Source organism: Lolium rigidum, chromosome 3 (assembly GCF_022539505.1).
Source record: "Lolium rigidum isolate FL_2022 chromosome 3, APGP_CSIRO_Lrig_0.1, whole genome shotgun sequence".
Taxonomy (NCBI): Eukaryota; Viridiplantae; Streptophyta; class Magnoliopsida; order Poales; family Poaceae; genus Lolium; species Lolium rigidum.
Genome location: NC_061510.1, coordinates 358,342,277 through 358,365,653, shown reverse-complemented (window position 1 = coordinate 358,365,653; position 23,377 = coordinate 358,342,277). Strand labels below are relative to the sequence as shown.

The window sequence follows — 23,377 nt, the reverse complement described above, 5'->3', positions numbered from 1 at the left end:
ATGGTGAACACGAATCTCAAGAAATAAATGTACGGTGACAGAAACACCCAGGTGTACAAAAGTATTTCCGTAAAATATGCCTGATTTGCCTAATGCATCTGTAACCGATTTGAACATTGTTCATTCGTAGCAAGAAATATGAACAACACAGACGACCTCTAGTCCTCTAAATACTATATATGTTGCCAAAAAAAGGTGTTTACATCAAGGGTCAGAGGAAAAAATTGACCACATTGTTCCACTCACGGTTTATACCTATAAGATATCAGGTATGATCTGAATGAACAGACAAAAAATGGTCTTGGAGGCAGCTGTGACAGAGCAGTGTTTATGTCCTCCTGTCATCGTCACTACTTTCACTGCCATCGCTGCAGCGGAAAGCCATGGAAAAAAGGTTTAAGTGTCTTATCAAGTTATGATCAGATTCACTAAGATGGAACAACGCAAAGCAATTGCAGGTATCCAGACAGTAGGGGTACTAAATTAGTCAATTTCTCTTACCTCTCCACAGGAAGCTTCGCAAGTCTTCTTACTTCTAAGCCTGTCATGTTGCTAAGGTACTTTTGTGCAGTGGTGACATTTTCTGCCCCTGGAAACAGACGTAGTAAATTGATTTTTGAGTAACTAACATTGTTGAAGTTAGGACAGCTACAAAATTTACCACAAGCCCACCAATACGGGGCTCCAGTATTGAAAGATGTGATATGAAACAACAGAAAACAAGGACCAGTACGAGCATGTACCTTTGGTCAACTGGAAAACATGAACTGCGCAGCGCTCTGCAGCTAGACGAACTGGAGTACTGCTATCCTTTAAAGTATTACCAACTGCTGGGCCCAATATCGAGATATGTGTAGCAAGACCTGAATGATTTATCTGCAGCAAAGAACAGTTAGATTACCAGCGTAACACCTACTTAATAAATATAGCAAAATGGAAATAGATCTAATAATAAACCTTTGCAGCAGCTTTGATACAGGACAAAGATCTTCTCCTGACTTCACTTGAATCATCACGCAATGCCACGATAAGCAACTGAATAAGTTGCAAGGTGCTGCCTTCGAATTGTAGCTGGTAGCAAAGTAGCCTCCCCAGAGTTTTTGTAGAGGCTTCACGAACAGGGAACTTCTCCGCAACACAGACAAGAGTTACTACAGATGGAAACACAGTGATAAATACAGTAACCAATTAGTGCAAGTTGATCCAATACCTTGTCATCTTTTAGAGAATCTTTCAGAAGATCAACAATCGATGCAAATGATGCGGAATTGCACAGTTTTGTTGGAGAATGCCTTGATATGGATGAGAATGTTAACAAAGCACCATGCCTGGTACACCAGTCTGGTAATGTGCCCATACTCAACAGGGCCTGCACCAGATCAGAGGTCTCGATCTCGTCCGTGTACTGAAGAAAGCATATGCATAATAAGTAAATAGGTAACTTTAGAAAAGAAAAGAATAATTCCAACTATTATAAAAAAAATGATTCCTCCACAGATAAACAATGGCAAGCCCATGACTGAACAGTTGTAAGCAAGAGATATTATATTCCCTTGAAATAGGAGTTGCTTTCCAAACAATACAGGTCAAAGTGCTGATACAATCCTCCAAAGTACTTCCTCTGTCCCATAATATAAGATGTTATTGCAACCAATATACTCCCATATTCGCTTTCAGAGAATATACTGATCTTTCTTTGGCAAGCCTGGCTATAATGTCCAAAAACGTGTGTAAAAGAAGACAATGTGGTACCTTAATTATATGTTCTGATGTGTTGTTTAGTGCAATTGATTTCACTGGCATGATTAGTCTTACAGCAGATGTAGGATCGCGAGCAGACTTGTTTAATTTCAGGCCGATACCTTAACCACTAGTTAGGCAAATCTTGTGAATTATTTCTGAAACGTCTATAAAGATTAAAAAAATGCCACAATTTGCAATACCTGTGACAATGTACCAATTGCTTTTGCAGCAGAACTGCGTACATCATCAGCATCAGCCTCCAGCAGATCTTTGAGAAGAGCACACCCACGTGATCTGATTGCAGAACTAACACTTTTACCAGCATGCCTAACAACACCTTTGAGTGCAGAAAGCACACTTTCCTTAACAGCATCATCCCCTGACTGAAAAAACATAAAATTACTTCTGCACAGGTGGTGGCAACTCCATCCCAATCACCACAACAAAATAAAAGGTAATGCCAGAAATACCTGCAACATGGACAACAGATCGCTAACTAAAGGATCAACCCGTGTGCTTAATGCACTAAGCTTTCCAAGAGCTGATGCGGCCCTTGTCCGGACAGATCTGCAATTCATACGTTCGTGTAAAAGGACTCAAAGGAGATAAAACAATCAATGGAGTAAAGAAAGAGAAGCCTGTACCAACCTATTACTATCCAGTAGACATTTAACAAATGTTGTCTGAAGTTGGGGAAGGAAGGGCTTAAGTGCAAGCCCGCCTTTTGTGATGATAATAGTCAGGGTTGATAAGATAGCTGACTTAACTTGCCATGGAAACCGGTCTCCAAGAATGCGTATAAGGGGCCTATACGCACAGCAAGGCATATATTAGAGCAACAGGCCTCCTATAAAGACAAGCCGTATATATACAAAAAAAAAACCCAGCACGCAGGATTGAACACAGAACCATGTAATTACACCATGTTTAGAGGGAATTTGTTACACGTAGTGGTACATAAATTAAGAGAGAGTTACAATGCAGCAGCTACAATGTGAAAAATATGACATCTTTGCTCAATGTGTACAAGTGTGAAAAATATGACATGTTTGCTGAATGTGAAAAACATGACATGTTTATATGTGCATTAGCTTTGTAGATTTTTAATCGAATTTCCTATATGTGTTTATGTACAAAGCTCAATGATGCATTCCAGGATTTTTATCAGGCTCCACATTCAAGTTCAAGCTTATGAACACACAGCAGATTAATGCGGGAATTTGGAGCTGACATTTCGGCACATAAGAACAACTATAGAATACCTATTAACAATGAGAAGCTTTGGGTATCTATAACTAACATTAAACTAAAGGAGCACTACAAATATGCTTACAAGGAATTCGCTTATTTTGCAGGAATAACATGCTATAGTGGCAGCTTGTACGTGGCTGATGGTTGCAATTATTTCTGTTATATAGAATATGCTTTGGGGCTTCTTCTATACAAGGATAGCAAATGCCTCCTTTAAAATACAAGATGAAATCACAACACAGGTGCTATTTTGATAAAAATAAGATAACCATACCCTGTTATTGGCACAACGACTTCCTTAAGAGTTTTCTCGCTTGTAACATCAATTAACTCCCCCAGACCTTCTGCTGCCTGCTCTTTTGTATCGGCGGACCCACTAATTAAACCCTGAAGTACAACAGAAGATCTGATTTAAAATGTGCTTAAGACTAGCCTGATTGTGTAACGCACTACATGCTTCTCAATCAGGTAGTTCACGCTGCACGCAATTCGACACTTGCTACAAAAGGCTATGATTATAACAACTAATAGTTCTGCGTGAGTACCTGTTGAAATATAGGAAGAAAAGGCTGCAGTGCTTTAGGAAGACACAAGCCCGGTACGAGAACAGGCGAACTCTGAAATTGATTCAAGTTGTTAGAATGTCAGCCAGAACAAAGTTAACGAAGTGTCCCTGAAAAAATGTACTCCCTCAGACCATAAAAGGATGTCTCAGCTTTATCAAATTTTGAATGTATATAGACACATTTTAGTATCTAGATACATCTAGATTTGTCTAAAGTTGAGACATCCTTTTACAGACGGAGGGAGTAGCAATATTCCTTCCGCTCTAGCAAGCGCAAATTATTGCCACATATGCAGATCATAAATGTAAAAGTTCCAAGTAGCACCTTTTTCCTCCTACGTTCTTTATCTCTGGCTGTAGAGACAGCATCGCGCACTAATTTTATATGTGTAGGAAGCTGTTCCTTTGGAACAGAGCCAACGACTCTTGAAAATGCTTCCCAGGCAGCCTGTTGACCATTGTAAGTAAGCCTCAAAAGTAGAGAAAACTAAAACAGGAGTGTGGGATGGAGAGTGCTCACAGATACAGTTGCCTTATCAGTATCGCTCAATAAAGTAATTAGGGTAGACATCATTTCAGGAGCCTCATCAGCCAAATATAATTTACTGTTTTTAAAGAGGAAACCAATAAGATAGGCTGAACCCCGCCTCATAGATGCCTGGCCAGAAAAAAATATGTCAACCTTTAAATTAACAACACGTATAATATGGATTCAAGCTCAATGAGAATTCTCAGGTGAACAACCTGACTGTCATTGACTCCTCTGAGAAGCTCGGGCATTAGTGTTTCAACTCCTTCGTCGTCAATAACCAATACAACAGTTTCAGCAGCCTTTCTGGCTGTGCTCTGTACATCCTATAATTGCCAAGAGAAATATTCATTGTCAGCAATAACAGAATACACTAAATTTACTCCCTCCCCTCCGATTCATATTACTTGATGCTAATATAGATGTATCTAGACACATTTTAGTTGTAGATACATCCATTTTAGCATCAAGTAATATGGATCGGAGGGAGTAGCATTTTTACTCATAAACTGGACAGATTATGAATTATGGGCAAATGTATTAGATTATGAATAAGAGTACAAATAATGATCACATGACTAATAAATAGGCCAGATCTGAAGTATGTATTTAGAATGCCTCTCACCTCATCTTCATCATCCATAGCAAGTACCAATGTAGGAAGAATGGTTCCAATATGTGAACTCAAACCTGGCCCAGCTACCTCGGCCAGTGCTCCCAGTGCATGTGCATTGAATGAACTACAACCCCAACAAAGGTAATTTGTAAGGAAACAAAAGTTGATCGAAAATTCTAAATATAAAAAATCGGTTGACTCACGAGAGAGGGGGCTGGACTAGTTTGGGCAATATATGGGGCAAAATAGCAGCAGTACGGACACTGTCAAATCATTTGAAAGGTCAGCATATCTCTGGTGCTCAAGCAAAAATATTCAATTTAACCAAACTAATGGTAACTGACAAAAAACCTTAGAATCTGCTTTAGACCATCAAGGGCTGTTGCAGAGGTCTCGTCATCTTCCATGGCTCGTAGCAGTGTGGGAACAATTTCATCAATGGCTTGCAGTCCAGCACTCTACGGAAGATAACAAAGTCAATAACAAAACATGTAGTCCAACAAAATCATCCATACTATAAGCATGTGGTCTCCAGTGTTACCTTATATAGAGTATTAAAGGCTAATCCAGCAGATTCGCGAACCTCCTGTGTGCTGTTACAAATGCTTGCTGTTTAGTGATACCTCACTATAAAATAACACACTTAAAAAGCCAGAAGACAAACCTGTCACACAGAGCAGTTCGGATGGTAGGAATAAGTAAATCCATAAAACTTAATAGTTGATGCTTTCCAGCACTACCCATAACCTCACTCAAGCCGATGCATACTCCCTGAAGAGAAAAAGGTTAACAGTACATTGATCATTCCAAAAATTGTTATATTCAACAACATACAAGGTGTGTCCATAATATATTAAGAAAGCATCATATCCATATACAGCTTCCAAAGAAACTGGTGAGCTGGCAAAAATAATGACAGGAACACAGAATTCAAGACAACCATATGAAAGTTAATTTCAACAGGAAACAGAGATCAACAAAAGCACATGAATATTTCACTTCAATCTCTACTAGGAAATAAAGCGATTAACATAAGTCTTGGTAAAAATTCCACAAGTCCTAAGTCACAAAGTGTAGAACTTCTTTTTTGCGAATCGCAAAATATAAATCAAGTTATGTAGGAATAGTCGAATAGAAAGCTAACAATACTTACTTGTCTTCTGCTAGCAATTGGGTCCTTGAGTCCTCGTGACAAAATGGGAATAACAGAGGGCAAAACTCTCTCACCAAGCTTCCTTACAAGCTCACCAAGTGCTCTCCCGGCAACCTGAAAAAATTCAATGTATTACCAACGTTAAAATTAGAACAGTTCTTTAAAAAGATCAAACCATGTATTAAATAAATCAAACCTGCCGCCGTTCCAAGGAAGATGATGCAAGAGATGAAATTAGTGTGTCCATAAGTACAGGCATGATCTCCTTCAGAGTTCTTGGAGTATTTGCTACAATTGTCTTCCAGACATGTACCGCAGCCTAGCACGAAAAAGAGAAGCTCTAGAAAAAGGCACTCTGGAATGCTGAACAGTTGCATATTCAACTGCCTCGAACAAAACAACCAAATTCACCGGTTCCACAGAAGGGTAAAATATAGCAAATACCTGGCGGACTGTCAAGCTAACATCAGAGCGGACCATATAAATGGCAGCAAGAACCTCATCCCGTTTCGCTCTTCCAAGAACTTCAACAATTGCACGTCCCTGAGCCTCTGTGCTAGCACCTTCGTCATCGCTTCCACCCTCCAGGATTGCCTTCCCAGAAGTTCCAGCCACCTACAGATGGTAAAGCAACAATTAGAAAAGGTAAGATAGGAATTACTATATGTCAGTCAGATCATTATTATAAAGGAGGTAGCGACCTTGAACAAAAGATCTCCCAGAAGTTCAACAGAACTTTGTCGGATACGCCAATTATCATTGAATATCCCATCTTCAATAGCAGGAAGCAACAGAGGCAAAGACCTATTTAACATGAAGAAAATGCCATCACATATCAAGAGCACTACTAAAAAATGAACATTGAACTCATTGAAATGCGAGTGTGTACGTTATTGCATAGTACTCCACAAAGATATGACCCGCAGCAAGTGCAGCCTCACGAACAGATTCATTCTCATCAGCAAGCCCTGAGAAGAGAATGTTAGAAGTCAATGTTACAAGGAGCAGATTATCATAGATAGAAGTTCAACTATCTTACCATCTAATATAGCAGGAAGAACTGACTGCAGATGATTCTGAAAAATTGCACCCATGGACCTTGGCAGATACTACAGAAGGATACAAGTCAGGAACGCTAGAACATTTCAGGCAATATAGTCATATGATAAAAAGATGGGGAACTGTGGGGGCAAATTTACGCGGAAAAGTGTCAGGTGTCCATCGCGAACCGAAGCCTTCTGATGAGAACAGTTCCGGATGATGTCAGGAAGAATCTGATCAAAATAATCTTTGCCAAGAGCAGCTAAAACCTGGAAGTTCACAACAATAGGCAAAATCATACACTAACAGAAAATTTCTTGCCACACAAGGCACTAATAGACAATAGTGTAAGAAATCTGAAAGTATTTGCTTTTCCTGGAACTCCAAAAATATTGGACTTGGAAAACCCTCAACAAACCTCAACATGAAAAAAAAAATATTGTGAAATGACAATTTCCACCCTTAATCAAATGAAGTGTCAGATAAGTGAGAGTTGACAAGCAATGCATAACTTCTACAGAAATTACAGGTGTGAACTGCCTTGGCTACACATGTTAGATTGCATGTCTAAGTCTATCTCAGTCGATGCATCAGAAGATTTAAGAAACAAAATATCCATGACAACACACTGCTAAGTTCAAAAAAGTCAAAACTGATAATACAAAACAATAAAAGCGAAGGACAAGAAAACAACCTCACTTAGTCCCTGTGCAGCCCCAGATCGTTCAACATTACTATTATCAGATTTCAGTGTATCTAACAACCATGGCACGAGATCTGGGAAAATTTGTTCACCCATTCCTACTATAAGGGACCCAAGAGCTCGAGCAGCAACTGCCCTGACTTCAGGTATGGGATCCACTAGAACCTATAAAATATCAAAGTAGAGGATGAGAATCAAGTAAGTGGACTTTAAATTCATTAAACATTACTATCAGCTTCCAAAATGCTGTGTCCAGGACTGGCATAAAAAACCTTCTTGACTTCAGGTAGAAGCAATCCTATGTATGGGATCATGTCCAGTGGTTCTGTAACTAAAGAAGACATGTTCCCAACTATTTGAGCTGCTTTCTTCTTAGTATCAACACCTCTCTCCCTCAGTCCTCGGTGCACAATGGGCACCAGCAACGCAAGTGATGGTGCATCTATGGAGTTAATAAAAGTCGTCTGCCATAAAAAAAAATAAGTCACCAGAGGTAAATACAATCATTTGAGGTAAATACACACATTACACCCTGTTCTACAGGTAAATAAAAAAGAATCATCAGAGGTGATGGAACCAATTGAGATGCAAAAACATGGTGAACATTATCTAATAACCCAGTTCACCTGAAGAAGGATGTCAAGAGATTGTTTGGTGTGGCCATTTGGATCTGTCAGAGCTGACAGAAGAATTGGAACAAGTGCAGAGATTTCAGGATTCTTTATGACGCTTCCAACCTGGAAAAAATAGACAGTATCCATCAGAGATAAGGTATAAGAACATCCCAACGTCTATGAGAAATAAGCAAGTGTTACCTGTTGGAGGGCTGTCTGTCCGGCTGATTGGACTTTAGGATGTGTATCAGTTAGTACCTGGAAAATAAATGATATATAATTTGAGAAAATTTCATGCAGATTATATGCAAATACAAATTCCATCATATACCTCTGTTAGCTTCGGAACGATCTTCGGAAGACACTGAGATAGCTGCTGAGGAGCACAGTATGCCATAGCACCAAGAAGTTGAACACTGCTTTGCTTAGTTCGCCATGCTTTATCCTCTAGGCCCTGGAAGAAAATACATGACACTCATCCAGATATGTGCAATTTAAGAAAATACATATAATAGTATGGCCAACCATTACAACTTTATTACTCAGTATTAGTCATCCGATTGTACAATATTACTCTAATGCCAAGGAATAGCTGTCTTTGTACAAATTATATATATTGGCCTTTGCCACGCTAGATAAAAATATATAGTGCAGTCCACATTCATGGAAACATATGTGGCCTTATATCTGAAATTTTCTTATGGTATCTTTCTGAACTATTAAGAAACATAGTACAAAAGGAATACAACAGTAAGTGCAAAAACTAGACATGAAACAAGCAAGGAGCATTATCAGAGTGGAGAAAACAAAACAAAAAGTGGATGAAAGATGGCCATCGGGATGGCTCTCTCTAGTTGTTTTACTGAAAGGACACAAGTAGACAATTTGCAGTTGCATGCAATGCAACTAGTAGTTTCTGATGACAGGTCATCTATATATGTAAGCTCAAATCTTAAAACAGTGCAGTGCATTAATAGATAAAAATAACATCAGATTTGGGAGATGCATTGAAGATTACATACCCTCCCCTCTGATCCAAATTAATTGACTCCATTTTGTCTAGAACTCTAGATATGGATGTATCTAGAGGCGTTTGTTGACTAGATACATCCGTATCTAGACAAAGTGGGAGTCAATTAATTTGGATCGGAGGGCGTACTTAAAGTGTGTAACAAGAGCAAGTCGATGTCGGCAACTGTTGATATCAAGCAGAAATAGAACAGTTCCATAGCGTGATGAAGAGACATCTGCACCTTAAGAAGTGAAGGCAGGACAAGCTTAACACCGTGACCAGTGAGCTGAGACATCATTGCGCGAGCAGCACATTCAGCAGCCTCACGCACTGCCAGAACTTGATCAGAGAAAGACACGAGAAGCAAGGGTAGCATCTGGATGATATAGCTGCAAGACAAGAATCATAATGAACAATTTTCAACCAGAAAACAATTATGAAGTAAGCATTGCTACACTTACGGCTCAAATAATCTGCCAAGCTTTTCACACATGCACTCAAACCCAAGTAATGCTCCTTCACGGGATTTTGCAGACGCTCTGGGAACAGCAGAATCGATGTGGTGAAACACTAATCATTCACAAAACATCTGATGTTTCAAATACTATCTTGTGAAAGAAAGGGAGGGCACCGGATGGAAATAACATGACAAGAAACAATGAAGCAAAAAACTAATCCTATCCTTGCAATACATAAGTGAGGCGCAGTTGCCTACAATGCCAAATTTAAGGATGAAATGAAGGTCTCAAGCTAGGGCTGAAGACATCTACTAAAAACTAATGATTAAACAGTATAACTACATTCACTTTTCAACTGCCTTAAAGCAGATGCACGCATGTCACTAACTTTCCCGATGGACTTAAAACCATCTAAATGCTGATCTATACTTGTTAACTCCGTCTACTTAAACCTCTGCCAGGCTGCCACAGGATGGCCTGTGTGGCAGAAATCTCAGCAGAGGCCCACGTACTTCCCGTTTTTTTTTTTCTCATTTTCCCTTTCCCTTCTTCTCCATGGCAGCCCTTTACCTTCAAAAAATCAAAGCCAACCCTGCATGCTCTCAGTACACTGTGTCTCTCTTTTTGCATCTAAGCATCATGACCATTGAGGCCCCAGCTGGCCACTAGCAGCAGCAAGCCACCGCCCCACTGTGCCCTATTTGCTACCACGACATTCAAATTCTAACCCTACTTGTTGACAAGCTGCATCTTTACGAACTTGTAGACCACCTACAGGAGCCTGGGTGAAGAGTGCAACATGGGGCATGAAGGAAAAACGGTGCAGCTGCTCTCCCAGGGATAGACTCGCTGGAATTGTGACTCGAGAGCCCCGCTAAGCTCCTGCCTACCACAGGGTGCATGTTCCAGTCCATGTTAGTGGTTCTATCCTTGTTAGTGCCTTTCGCCGATGATTCCCAACCAAACCATCAGCCAACTACAGAAGCGCGGTTCAGTGCTATCTCCCGGACTATTTTTGCCGTAAACACTCCACTTCAGCATTTTTTCACCCACGAGCTTAAGCTCAAGTCATGGCCAGACAGGATAGAGGAGAGAGGGAGGTAGAATGAAGGGGTTATGTGGTGGTGACTTGTCACACACGTGGCACACGAGGGAAGCTGGCTCTAAGTGATAAACTTAGACAGCGTCCATGTGGGATAAAACCAAAACCGGGGTGGAAACAGGGTGCACATAAACACTATGGGAAAATGAGGGTGCAAATTTAATCAGTTTTGGATCTGAGGGGTGAAAATTAAACTGACATAGTTTATGGGGTAATATGTAGATCTCTATATTATCATGAAATTGTATGCAGCACATGTGCATCAACTAATTTTATACATGAAGTCCCTCATGTAGCATTTGATGAAGAGGTAAGGCCACATACCTATCTCCCAAAGCTTGTTGTAATGTTGCAGCAATACCATACTTCTTCAATGAAGTAATTCTAAATCCTTTTACCACTCCAGCAAGGCCAAAGGCTGCACCACGCCGCTCACCATACTTTTCACATTTCATCATCCGATCCAGTAGTCGAGATACAAGAGCTTGGGCTTCTTCCTAATATGTATATATATGTAAGTAAGTGCACATTGACATTATAACATAAAGCAGACAAACAAGAAACCAGAAGTGAATACTGAAAGGATCACGAGGGCATCAATGCAAGAAACAGAACTGAAGTGAATAACACAACTCACCTGCTTTGAGACCATAAGTGGAGACAAACAGTCTGACACAGCCCTCTGAACTGCCTCTGACGGGGTGTTAAGTACATCTAGCAACTTCTCGACAACACTGTGAACTTTAGGATCATCCTGCTAGAAGGTCTAAATTAGTACCATGTATAGGTAATCTTATAAATTAAACGAACAGCCTATAAGTCTGATAGTATTTGCACCTTCGATAGATGTTTTGCTAGAGCACCAGTGAATATAACAACACCTTCCCTGACAAGGTCATATGTTTCCTCATCTGATGCCTGTAACATATCCGAAAACGTAGAGTAATACAGATATTGCAGATTAAAATACATTATCTATATCATCTACTAAATCCCAATGCTCAAATTATCACAGGAACTTACCCTTTTATTCAAGTAGCTCTCAAAAATAGGAAACAGCAAAGGAACATTTTCCTTTCCATGCTTATCAATAATAAGGATGCCAGCATTAATCATTCTACCACGAACATCCAGATTAGGATCAGCCTGTAAGTTCAGTATAAGTAGGTACTAAATTTTCAATGTACTTATAGGCATGCAAATCATAAAATGCACATATAGTAGTACGGTACGGAAACACTTACCAATGCACGTGATATGAGAAATGTCATGATAATAGGAAGATCTTTAGAACCCAAGACATCTGCAACCGAGTGGAGTGCTAATGCAATACCCTGTCTGCCAAGCCAGTTTGTATCTCCAAATTCAACTCCAGGACCAAGATCTCGTATGTACAATGAAAACAGAGCAGAAAGTGTATCCTGCCATGACCATACAACAACAATTATTTAGAAAGATGACCATGAAATACTCTGGTTCCTCTCAAAATAACATGATAATGTAACAGAACTTGCAATACTGGAGACTTACTTGCATTTTGTCTGGACTTTCATCCAACGCAGCAGTCAGAGCCTCAGCTGCGGCAGCTCTAACATTGTAATTTTTATGGGAAAGTGCATCAAATATGCCAGAATAATCAGTACAAACATCAAAACCAAAGCGATCCCATAACTCCTCTGCTAATTCAGCAACCGCCTAGATAAAATATGTGTCATGGAGAGTACCAGAAAAAATAAGTTTTACGAAACATTCAGAGTTCAATCAAAAACAAGGATATAAAAAGGGCCAATGCCCAAGTTACACGTCAAACTGAATAGGAAGGTTGTTACTGACCTTCTCTGGATCATGAACAGAGATCCATAGGCTTGTTGAAACCTGCAAATCCCGTTGTACAGAGTGGCTAGGAACGCACTTTATAGCAGTTAAGCAGGCAAGCCTAACATGCACTTCTTTTGCATATACCCCAACAAGAGCCTAAATAAAGAATGATGTAAGGATATCATAACAGATGAAAAAAAGTACTAAGCTGTGGAATGAATAAATAACCTGTGCTAAATCGTTGCATTTTAGACCTAGGCATAGCTCATTCAGCATAGGTCCAACTGAAGGATGATAAGCAGGAACAGTACTCAGCACATGATAAAGAACCTAGCGCCACCAAAAAAAGAGGTTAGAGACTCAAGGGACTAAAATGATGCAAATGATTATGCTATGCCATGAAAGAAGAATATTTAACTGATAACATTCTAGGTCGAGGTAGAGGTAATATCGGATCCAGATGCATAGATAGTATCTGAAGCACATCATCATGTAGACATGTCTTTTTCGAAGAAAGAAGGATCGTCTCCATTATCTGAGTGCAAACAAGCAGATTAATGAAAAGAAAAAAGATAAAAAGAAAAGCCAAGAGGAACACAAGTGAAATTATGATAGGACCATTGATGAAATTGAAGAAATACCGGAAAGATGAAAGTAAATGAATCTGCTGGAAGAGGTCCCGCTTTGCATGCAGCTGTCAGCCCAGTTACTATTTGTTCAAAGAGGCCAGGTGATGGCCTCTTTTTGCTATCTTCTTCCATAATCACAGGCATAAGGTCCAAAACCATTTCAAAATCTTCAACAGACATTACACGGATTGCAGCAGCAATATCAGTTGCCCAATTGCAAAGAGGAGGGGCTGTGCAGCGAGCCAGCCTCAACATTGCACAAAATGCAGCATCACTTACTATTGGAGAACTTAGCAATGGTTCAATATATTTTACCTACATGGAACGACATCAAGCATTAAGCCACAACACATAAGCAAATATATTTACAAATAGATCATATCTTAGAAAAAATAAAGTTAAACACTAAAGAGTACTTGCAATTGTATGCTTCTAATATACATTGAGTGGCCACATAGATGCTTTTTCAGCTCTTTTAGTTGCGTATCTAACAGTCACTTCATTAGCCAGTTTTGTTCACCACTATTTGGCAGTCCAAGATATGCATTAAAAATACAACAGGACACATACTAGGGCAGCCGTTCATCATGGCTAAAAGCTTTCAACATATTAATCTAACTCCTACAATTACAAATTGTTTAAAATATAAATTATATTGTTAGAAATAAATAAAGAGGAGAACTTCTGCCCAGTTCACCTAAATTGATTAATTATATACTAAAGTAATCAACATTTTATGGCAGCTTTCTGGGCTTTGAGATAAATGCACCACAAAACATTTTTTGGCAGCCATGCTTGATATTGTGGTGAAGCACATTAAAAAAAATGACGACTGCGCTGCAGGGTAACACAAATAAAAAGCTAGACAATGCAAGTGTAGGGTTGCTAACCAGATGAGGTAGTTGACCGTGAGTGAATATAGGATTAGCAATAGCCAATTCACCAAGAGCGTCCAACATTAACGCAAGATTCTTCTGCACATGTCCAACCTTCTCACGTACAGAAGATTCTTCCTTCAAAAGCAACTCTCTGGCCTCCTCTTTTGCAGTCTTGGCTTTGTCCACAGGAGCTGGAAGATTGTAAACATGAGTTCTCAAATAGAGCACTAAACTTAAAACTTCTGCAAGAACTAAGATCTTGGAATACCAGTTTTTTTTGTAGATTTCCCAGTTTCTCTCTTGCCAATGCTAGACGATTCCCGCCTATCACTCTTTGCAGGGTCCTATAAACATTGCAAAGCCAAAATCAAGACTACTACAACAAGAAGAGGGAGGGATTTTATACACATCGTGGCAACCACGCATTAAGTCTAAACCACCCATCTTTTGTTGAAGATCTGTGCATAATAAATCAAATTTTCATATGCAGTGAAAATACTTGAGGAATATAAGATGTAGAGTCCCAGTACAGTTGACTTCATAGGCCAATGCAATAATGAGGGTGTGTGGGCTCCAGGAGGCATTAATGCATATTTTCTCTCACAGATCTAACGTTGATGCATTTTCCCCACTCATGCAGTTCAAAATTTCTCCAATCACCAACAAAAAGTAACACTGCTGCAAGCAAGTAACACTATGTAGGACTAGTGGACTACATGTTCATTTGAGCAAAACAGTAAAACTATAGAGATTATGGTCATTAATCAAATTTGTCTTTGTTGGGGGTTATCGGAAATTCAGCTCTACCGAACTGCAGAGATTTTCACAACCCAGAATTTCAAACTGTCGAAAATTCAAATGTTTGCAGGAGTACTATATTGATCGTTCCATATAATCCACAAATTGAAAACCTAAGTTCTAGTACTTGGAGTTTGGATATTCATATTCTGCATAGGTATTTCACAGATTTATGAAAAAACACTAATTTAAAAGTATATGATCTTTGAAATAAAGATTATATATGCAAGAACAAAGATTACTACCAGCGCTCAACTTTTATAACTATTTAAATGTTGCAAAATAGTTTAATGCTCCACGCGTTAATTGACTAATGGCTGAGATGGAAAGATGTTAAATGCCATGTGCTGTCAACACCTATTTGGATTCGCTTGAGAAGAGCGCATTCTTGAGATGCTAAGGGCAGCAGGTCTGGTTGTCGGGTCCACCTATCCAATTAGTATTTTCAGAAAACCAACAGACAGCAAATATACGTCATATACGCTATTAAATATACATGACTTAGTACGAATCTGGAAGAAATGAGCAGCGGCAGTTCTAGGGAGGCTGGCCACCATGGACAGCGGTTTTCCGACAATAAGCAAACCTATACTGAGCCAGATAGTTGCAGTTCCGTGACATTTTTAATGAAGTAAGGTGCCAGCTTTATTTAGTTTAGTTATATTTTATCTGCAATACATGATTTTTCCACAGGCTCACACGGTTATATAGTCCAAATAAAGTGACACGGAAAATCATGCCACAGGAACTCAGACTACTGATATACAAACTCTTAAAAGTCATCAGCTTTGACCAACAGGACATTTCTACTCTGCCGGATGTAAAGAACAAGAATTACCTCATCTTGAACATCATATGCACGAAAACGTCCCTTTGCAAGTTTTGTATTTCTAGAAGCAACAGCCTCAGCAACATAAATTCCTTGCTCACTTGACAACTGCCCCTCTGAAGTAAAGAATATCTACAGTGGAGTAAGAATAACTTTGTAAGCACATCCTATAAAGTAGGATTATCTACCCTAAAAAGATACATAAAACAGGCTAAAAAATAAGCTTTGGAGGACGAAATATACAAAAGTGCAGAGTCGTATGTTATCAGATGTGTAATTATATAGGAAGCAGTGTTTAAGCCATCAAGAGAGAAAGGTTAAATATGTCTCAAAACGATCAAGTACATATCTAGTGTAGTGTGAAAACATTAGTACATCCACTTTGGGTATGGTAATACATAATCAAAGCTGACTATGGCTTGAGGAATCAATGCAGAAGACAGGTCATTTATGAGAAGTTGAGAACAGAACAAAGATGACAGTTCACGAATGCTGAAAACATCACCAAAACATCAGTCCAAAATAAGTAGGCATGACCTTAGAAATATGTTTCTATTATGAACTGAATACATTGGTTAATCATCACAAGGTGCTGATATTTTCTTAATCAAAAATACTTGTCATGAAGTTAACAAAGTTCACCTTGATATCATTCTCAGAGAAGCCATCGTGCAAAGCACGGTATGGAAGCTCTATGAAGTGCTGGAAAATAACGGTGTGAAGATAACGTTAGAACATATATTACAAGTTTCACTGGAAATGAAAGGAGAAAACACACCTTCTCAAACTCTGTAAATGTATCACTGGGTGCTATTGTCATCAGTGTCGATAATGAGCATAATGCTGCACGTTGCTCTTGCTTATTGGAACTAAATAGACCATCCTGTGAAAGCAATTCCTGGAAAGGAAGTATACTGGTCATTGACCCAACAAAAAACAGATATTGGACAGGAAAATGTAGAATATAAAATACTATAACTGGGCTTCACATAAGTAAATATGGTAAACCTAAGTGCCTTGCAATGAAGCTAGGTGTTGGATAGGCCGCTAGGGACCACCTGAAAGTGATCAATTTCCAAATGAACCAACCAAGGGCACTCCCGTTTTGGATACTGTCTATTTTAATCTGTTTCTCAATTAAATTTTTGACAAACTAAAATTCATGTTCTATCATGGAATCCATACAACTACAGAAGATAGACCGGTACCATCAAAAACTTGGTACTGGAATCGCCGAAACCATTATGATAACTAACTAAAGTATACCATAGCAACTTAACCAATTATGTTACTCACAAATCAACAAATGCAAGTATGCAACTAATGTATCTAGGTTACTAACTAATGCTTAAAACCCCAAAAATCCTTGCAAGTACCATGTCATAACAAACATGCACCAAAATTATAATGGAATTCAACTGTTTTTATTCCCTGTTGCATTTATGAACATTTCATAAGAATTTGAGAAGGGTAGTATATGCCGCTCCAATACTAGAATGCTAGCTCACATGAACATAAAATACATTTTGCCAAAACATAAAGGTCCCTGCCATAAATTTCAAATTTGGTAATTACCTTGCATATAGCCGAAATGTTGGGGAAAATTAAGTCGGTTAAGAAGATCTTTTGCTCTTTCAACCTTCTCTGCAACCTCTGAAATTGGACAAACAAACAAATTAGATGGATCAAAATATGGACAAAAGATAGGTAGCAAGATCCAAACCTTCCATACACCAGCAGGAGAACTGGAGCTTGAAATACAAGGATGGTGGGAACACAATATAAGTCGAGAATATGATCTCCGACTATGGTCAACTGCATAAGGTGCAATCAAGAACAAGCACTTCACAAGGACCTCAGTAGATGGAATAAATGGTAGTTGTGAATCTCCAGAGCCATCCATATCACTGATTAAAAAACTGTGTCAGGTTATGTGAAAATTTAGAAGGGCGGTATAAAGAATTAGTTCAACACAGCCTAAGAAGATATCTTGCATAGTGCACTCGCTCCAAGAGACCGAAGAGCTACGAATAAATAGGCAAAAAGTTGCATACCTTTGTTTCAATATTGATATTCTCTCTCCAACTAATGACAACCAGTCAGTGAACAAGAACAGAAGATCTTCAGCCAAGGTACCAGAGCTTGAAAGTATTTTCTTAGTAGCATCATAAGCTATCTTCCTAACTGCCCAGCTTGGATGGCAAACTAGATATATTAGCACCTGCAGCGAAAAGGGAAAAAAGATTAGTACAGACGACAGCCACATAACAGATATTCACAGGGCTAGTTACAAAATATAAAGAGCTTGAAAAAACTTAAGATAAGTGAGTCAAACATAACAGATTGGAGCATCCTTGCCCATTATGCATACCTGTAGCAATGACTGGACAGAAAAATATTCCTGGACCCTGCAGTTCAAACAATGATAAGTCGAGAGAAGCAAAAGGTGCCGGTCTAACACACATAATGCAGTTTAAGAACAAGGGAGCAAAACCGGAAAAGATGATCCACAAGCAGTGATTGAAGAAGATCCACGCATGTTAAGCAATCTTCGTCTGTTAGTTTGGAAAGCTGCAGGGAAAGATGCAGTGTTAAAAGCAAATATGCAACAGCTTCAGTTTCAAAGTAGCATCCAAAGATCTGAAAAACTTAGAGCCATTCATATCCGTTTGAATCGCATTGAACTACTTCAAGGTTCATGTCATGTACCAGTCGTCCGAAGGAGATAAATATGAGGTCTCATTGAAAATAATAAATTATTCTTTGTGGAAATTGAAAAGGACGCCGGAATTACCAACTGAGCAGAGACCACTGAGGGTTCACTTTGAGCAATCAATGGCCAGACCTTTTCCTTCACAATTGAACCATCTGCATGTACATTAAACAAAATTAATGACATAACATACTTAAAATATAAATATTAGGTCATTATTATAGACATACCTGCTTTGGCATCAATAGCAGCAATTCTAGATATTGCATACAGTGCATAGATTCCATCCAACCGCTGTGTTGCCTTGGTGAAGCCAGTTTTTGACAACTGAATCAAATGATCCAGCAAGGAAGTAACCTGCACAACATCAAACTTATCAATAATCAATATAGAACAATATTAGCATCAGCATCCCAGCTGCATCTCAAGTTTTGATCACTCTTCTTTGCCACAAAAATGAGAACTCAACAGAATGGTTTTTTTCAGGCAGCTCAAAGTAAATATAGTACCTTAGTCAGGGAATCAGACTTTTTGCATATGACTCGTATTAATTTTAGATGCCCCTTTCTCAAAGTGTCTTTCTCTTTCAATCCTGCAGTAATAAATGAAACAACATCTGGTTGGACAGCTTCAGATGATACCAAAGCCCATGACCCCAAAGCTGAGAGAGCTGCCAATTTCACTTCTTCAATACCTGTCAGAAGATAGCAATAACATATGAATTTGCGCCATCAGATGAGGGTATGAAGCACAGAATGCAACAATTAACTTTACCATCGCCCTTGTAACACGTTAGAAGGAAACTAGATACTGAGGGAGCAAGCCTGCTTATTTGCTTTGGAGAAAATCTTGACAGTTGCTCTAAAGCATTCAACATTCCAACTCTCTGGTACGGTAGTGATAGTTTCCCTTCCGAGCCTGCCCAGATAAAGCATATTAAGAGCTATATGAATTATACTATGGTACCAAATTTCAGTGTGTTAAGTGTTAGTTGAGGATGCAAGTTGTAGCACATTAACTGAGGTAAAGGTAATATGATAAGCCAATTTGTGGTATGGAACATAAAGATATTACAGCTAACCTCCTAAAATTGCTTTAATAGCATTGAACATGGAAGGTAGAGTGTCCGGATCACTGGACTTATCACTTAAAGTTGCTACGATACTCAAAGCATTAATCCTCCTTTCTTCATCTGAATGACGAGCCTGATGCAGAACAACTGGCATGAACTCCATGGAATAATTGCTTAGGTCCAAACGAACCGTCATTAGAAGATGTCTAATAGATTGTAGCACAATCTCAGGATTTCTTTTCAGCATCTTTATGCATGATGGGAGCACAACATTTTTGAAATCCTCATGCCCAATATCCAAGAAAAGAGGCTTAAAAGCTTCACTGGCTGCTTCTGATGGCCGATCTTTTGAACTCAAGATGGTTTTGACATATAAATCAAGGAATAGTGGCTGAAAAGATATCACTGATTGTCAAACATTGAAGAAAAAGTGAAAGGGAATGCAGAAGAAAAAAAAGAAACAAAATAGGTTATAAAATACCATGAGTTTGGAGTGGCTGGAAAAAAATCGACTACTCATAAGTAATGGCTGCAAATCAAATCAAATCAAACAAGGATGGGTTTACCTTGTACTCGGATAACAACGAAGATGAAGCAATGGTGAAATCCAGTATTAGATTTATGAATGCAGGAGAATCCCTTGCCGAGATCCTTGAATCTCTGACCTCCTCTATGTACATCTTATATATTTCAACAGACTGGAAAATGAAACCAAGTAAGAGAAGAGGCGTGGCTAATTCCAATAATCCTGTATGCTGGAGTTATTGTGAAAATTACCTCAGAGAAAAGACGGATAAATAGTTGCTTGCAGGTCCTACGCTGACGAAAGGAGCCATCCATCAGAACCTGAGATAAGACTGCTTGTGCATTGGCCAGTCTAGAGAAACCACCTTTAGAAAGTGTGGCAAACTGGGTCCATTTCAGAAGATAGCTTGACCATCTGAGAAGCTTGAAACAAGCAAGAGGGCTTGTAACCTTCAGATTCTTTTCCATAGACTGAACAAGTGCAGCAGCAAACGGCTTCATAAAGGTGGACTCAGTGAGAGCCCGAATAACCATATCATCTACCGCTTTCCTTGAGGCACGGTCATCATATAAAGGCAATGTCTGGAAAATGAGATCGACCAACAATGTGGTATCTGATGCTGAATCTGCATAGGAAACAGAATAGCGTAAGAGAAATGGTTTTGCGTTGCTTTCTGTATAGAAGTAATAAAACGGATTAGATAATAGCTGCAGGGGTATATCAGTTTAAATGCAAATACGAATGGCCCAGCAGAGCTAAACAAAAAAATGTTAAAAAGTGAGAAGGACCTGTTCATGAACATTACTAGTACAACAAATATTCTAGCAATGACGAAGGTACATGCTCAAATGAATGATTGAGATCAAGTCACATAGGCATTGCATATTATCACAAATAATCTCTTGTAGTAACAATCTCACACAATATACTCAACAGGGTAAATTCTCTGCATGTATTCCTTTTTTAACAAGGAATGCATGTATGAGCTGAATAGGAATCCAACCACAAGACAGTCAGGTATGTCAAGGGAGGATCCAAACACTGTAAACTTGTTTGGATTGAGTGTAAATTTTGAGTGCTTCCAGGTATTTAGTCCAAGTGTGAGCTAAACACCGGTGGACACACTCCAAGCAGGCTCAGAAAAGGATACAATTAATGTTAATCAACTTCCATTTTGTTCAGTCCTGCTGCCACTCTTACAGCACTGGATCCAAAACGGGATAGAAAACAACGAAAATCTGCAGCTTAACTGCAGATCGGTGCCTTAGGGCAACCGTTTGAAATCAAGCAAAGCTAGCTTCACGTGTTCCCTGCAAGCTCCATCCCCTCGGCTAAGAACTTGTACGGTGAGAGAAGGACGATGCAATATCAAGCGAACAGAACTCCAGAAGCTAACACATCAGAAAGTAAAACCACGCTACAGCTCGCAAACGATAGCACCAGCAGCGAATCTAAAGTCCGCCCTGTTCCCGGGCTAACGGCGCATCTGCACACGGGAGCGAAGGTAACTAGCTACTGTACGATCTGCTGCAGGTCGAACGGAATTGAGCAAACGCACGAGCACGCAGCGCGTCGCGGGAGATGGGGAGATCCCGTTCTCGCGAAACTAACTAGGTGAATCCGCCCGTCGAAAGTAGTAAATATTTCCGATCGCGGCTGAGAAAAGCAGGGAGCACGTACGGGAGCGAGCGGAGGTGCACGGGAGACTAATCTGCGGAGGAGGCGCGCGATCCCTAGGGAGAGGAGCGGGGAGGGAGGGAGGCGGCGCGCGGTGGTACCTGTTGCTTTCGCGAGCAGTGGGGGTAGGGTGTGGCGGAAGAGGCGGAGGCGGCGCTTGGCGGAGGGCGTGGAGACCTCGGCCGCGGCGGCGCGCAGCACCTCCTCCGGCGGCGTCTCCGGGGCCCCCATTCCGCGCGGGGCGGCGCGCTCGCGGGGCGGCGGCGGAGCGGGTGGGGAGGTCGGGAGGCGGGCGGGGCGGGGCGGTGTGGTGTGATGCGTGCTGCGGCCTGCGGCGGCCGAGGAGGTGAGAAGGATGGGGAAACGCTGCGCAGGGTTGGGGTTGGGGGACTTGGGGAGGACTCGCCAGTGGTTAGGGGTTTTGGACTGGGAGCATTGTCTGGCTGATATGTGGGGCCACCTTGTCGGAGCATGATTGGTGTTATCCTTTGTGGTTTGCTTTTGTGGGTCCGGTTTGCAAGTGACTGACCGCGGCCATATCTGCTGGACTGGGTCCAGGTTGTCAGCAGTTCTTATATTAAAAAGAAAATCTTAAGTTGGCTGCAATCCTATCTTTTATTTTCGAGAGCACCCGATGGCGTGCCATATCCTTATAGAAGAAGAAGCAAACAAGATACAAGATTCTGATGGCCCAAGTGTGAACATCCGGCCATGGTACAACGCTCCACACACACCCTCTAGGCTACCATACTATCATGATTGTTGATATCGTGCATCTACTTGGCAGGGTTCATTGATGCACAATCGAATTGCCTCAATAGGTATTGCACGAGTAAAAACGAGCCTTAGGGCAGCTTTGTCACTATATTTAAATACTAGTAATTTTACTTGGACTCGAGTGGAGAAACGAGAGACACTGATTGGCAAGTTGTTTTGCGCTTGAAGAAATGTACCATCGTGCTTTGTTATGTGCGGAACGATGAATGTGATAACCTCTTTCCCAAATGGTGAGATGCCACCCCTCTTCAGCATCAACGTAGCACACATTCACATTCTTCGGTACCACAAGCAGATATTCTTCAGCACAACATAGCACACGTTGTTCACTACCACATGGCACACATTGTTCAACACGTAGCAGACATAGTTCATCATAGAATTAAACAGAGTATGAGACATAAAACAGGCATAGATTTCACTCATCGATCAGGGCAAGGGCTGGATGATGATGCGGGCACCTCTGGACCACCTCAGTCATGGTGTAGTCGAAGATGGTGACCTTGAAGACGTCGCCCCTGAGAACCTTGAAGGTCAAGAAGTAGCCGATCTTGACCTGATGGACAATGGCAAATCCAGGTTAGCCCTGATCTAGGCAGACACTGCCTTCCACGTCCCTCAGCTTCACCATCCACGAGCAGCCGGTGTTCGTATTCAGGATGATCGTCCTAGGGACTGTGCCAAGGTAGGGCGGAAGTCGGTGGGAATTGTGAGCATTTCCAACCCTGGAGACAACACCACTTTGGCAAAGTGGGTTGGTCTGACGTCTTCATTGAAATGCCCAACCTTCACAGGCCTCCCCTAGGCCTCTTGGAGAGCTTCCCTCTCCATCTTCCTTCAAACAGCCCTCGGCAAAGACGCTGGCCGGTCCAC

At 40.4% G+C, this 23,377-nt stretch overlaps 1 protein-coding gene across 1 annotated transcript; it reads right to left on the bottom strand.

Annotated features, from left to right (window-relative positions):
- Position 1: 1 nt before the first annotated feature.
- On the bottom strand, positions 2–21,915 carry LOC124704129 (protein ILITYHIA-like). The gene is made up of 60 exons (XM_047236367.1): positions 21,829–21,915; positions 20,302–20,675; positions 20,091–20,222; positions 19,534–19,915; positions 19,227–19,370; positions 18,962–19,146; positions 18,683–18,809; positions 18,534–18,607; positions 18,234–18,310; positions 18,111–18,147; positions 17,794–17,960; positions 17,463–17,646; positions 17,315–17,392; positions 16,518–16,637; positions 16,382–16,441; positions 15,749–15,871; positions 14,381–14,456; positions 14,125–14,303; positions 13,247–13,549; positions 13,024–13,140; positions 12,834–12,935; positions 12,621–12,761; positions 12,318–12,482; positions 12,032–12,208; positions 11,811–11,933; positions 11,625–11,705; positions 11,425–11,541; positions 11,112–11,284; positions 9,689–9,766; positions 9,469–9,616; positions 8,547–8,669; positions 8,417–8,473; positions 8,228–8,338; positions 7,874–8,065; positions 7,593–7,766; positions 7,057–7,167; positions 6,897–6,966; positions 6,747–6,825; positions 6,559–6,661; positions 6,302–6,472; positions 6,054–6,176; positions 5,858–5,971; positions 5,369–5,475; positions 5,246–5,297; positions 5,056–5,162; positions 4,908–4,967; positions 4,714–4,828; positions 4,304–4,414; positions 4,080–4,217; positions 3,885–4,007; positions 3,540–3,611; positions 3,269–3,381; positions 2,392–2,550; positions 2,214–2,310; positions 1,944–2,126; positions 1,211–1,405; positions 958–1,125; positions 744–876; positions 502–589; positions 2–368 (listed from the first exon to the last, which is right to left on the bottom strand). Exons 2-60 carry the CDS (start codon positions 20,581–20,583, stop codon positions 329–331), a joined length of 7,641 nt encoding a protein of 2,546 aa, XP_047092323.1. The 5' UTR covers positions 20,584–20,675; positions 21,829–21,915; the 3' UTR covers positions 2–328.
- Between the last annotated feature and the right edge of the window lie 1,462 nt (positions 21,916–23,377).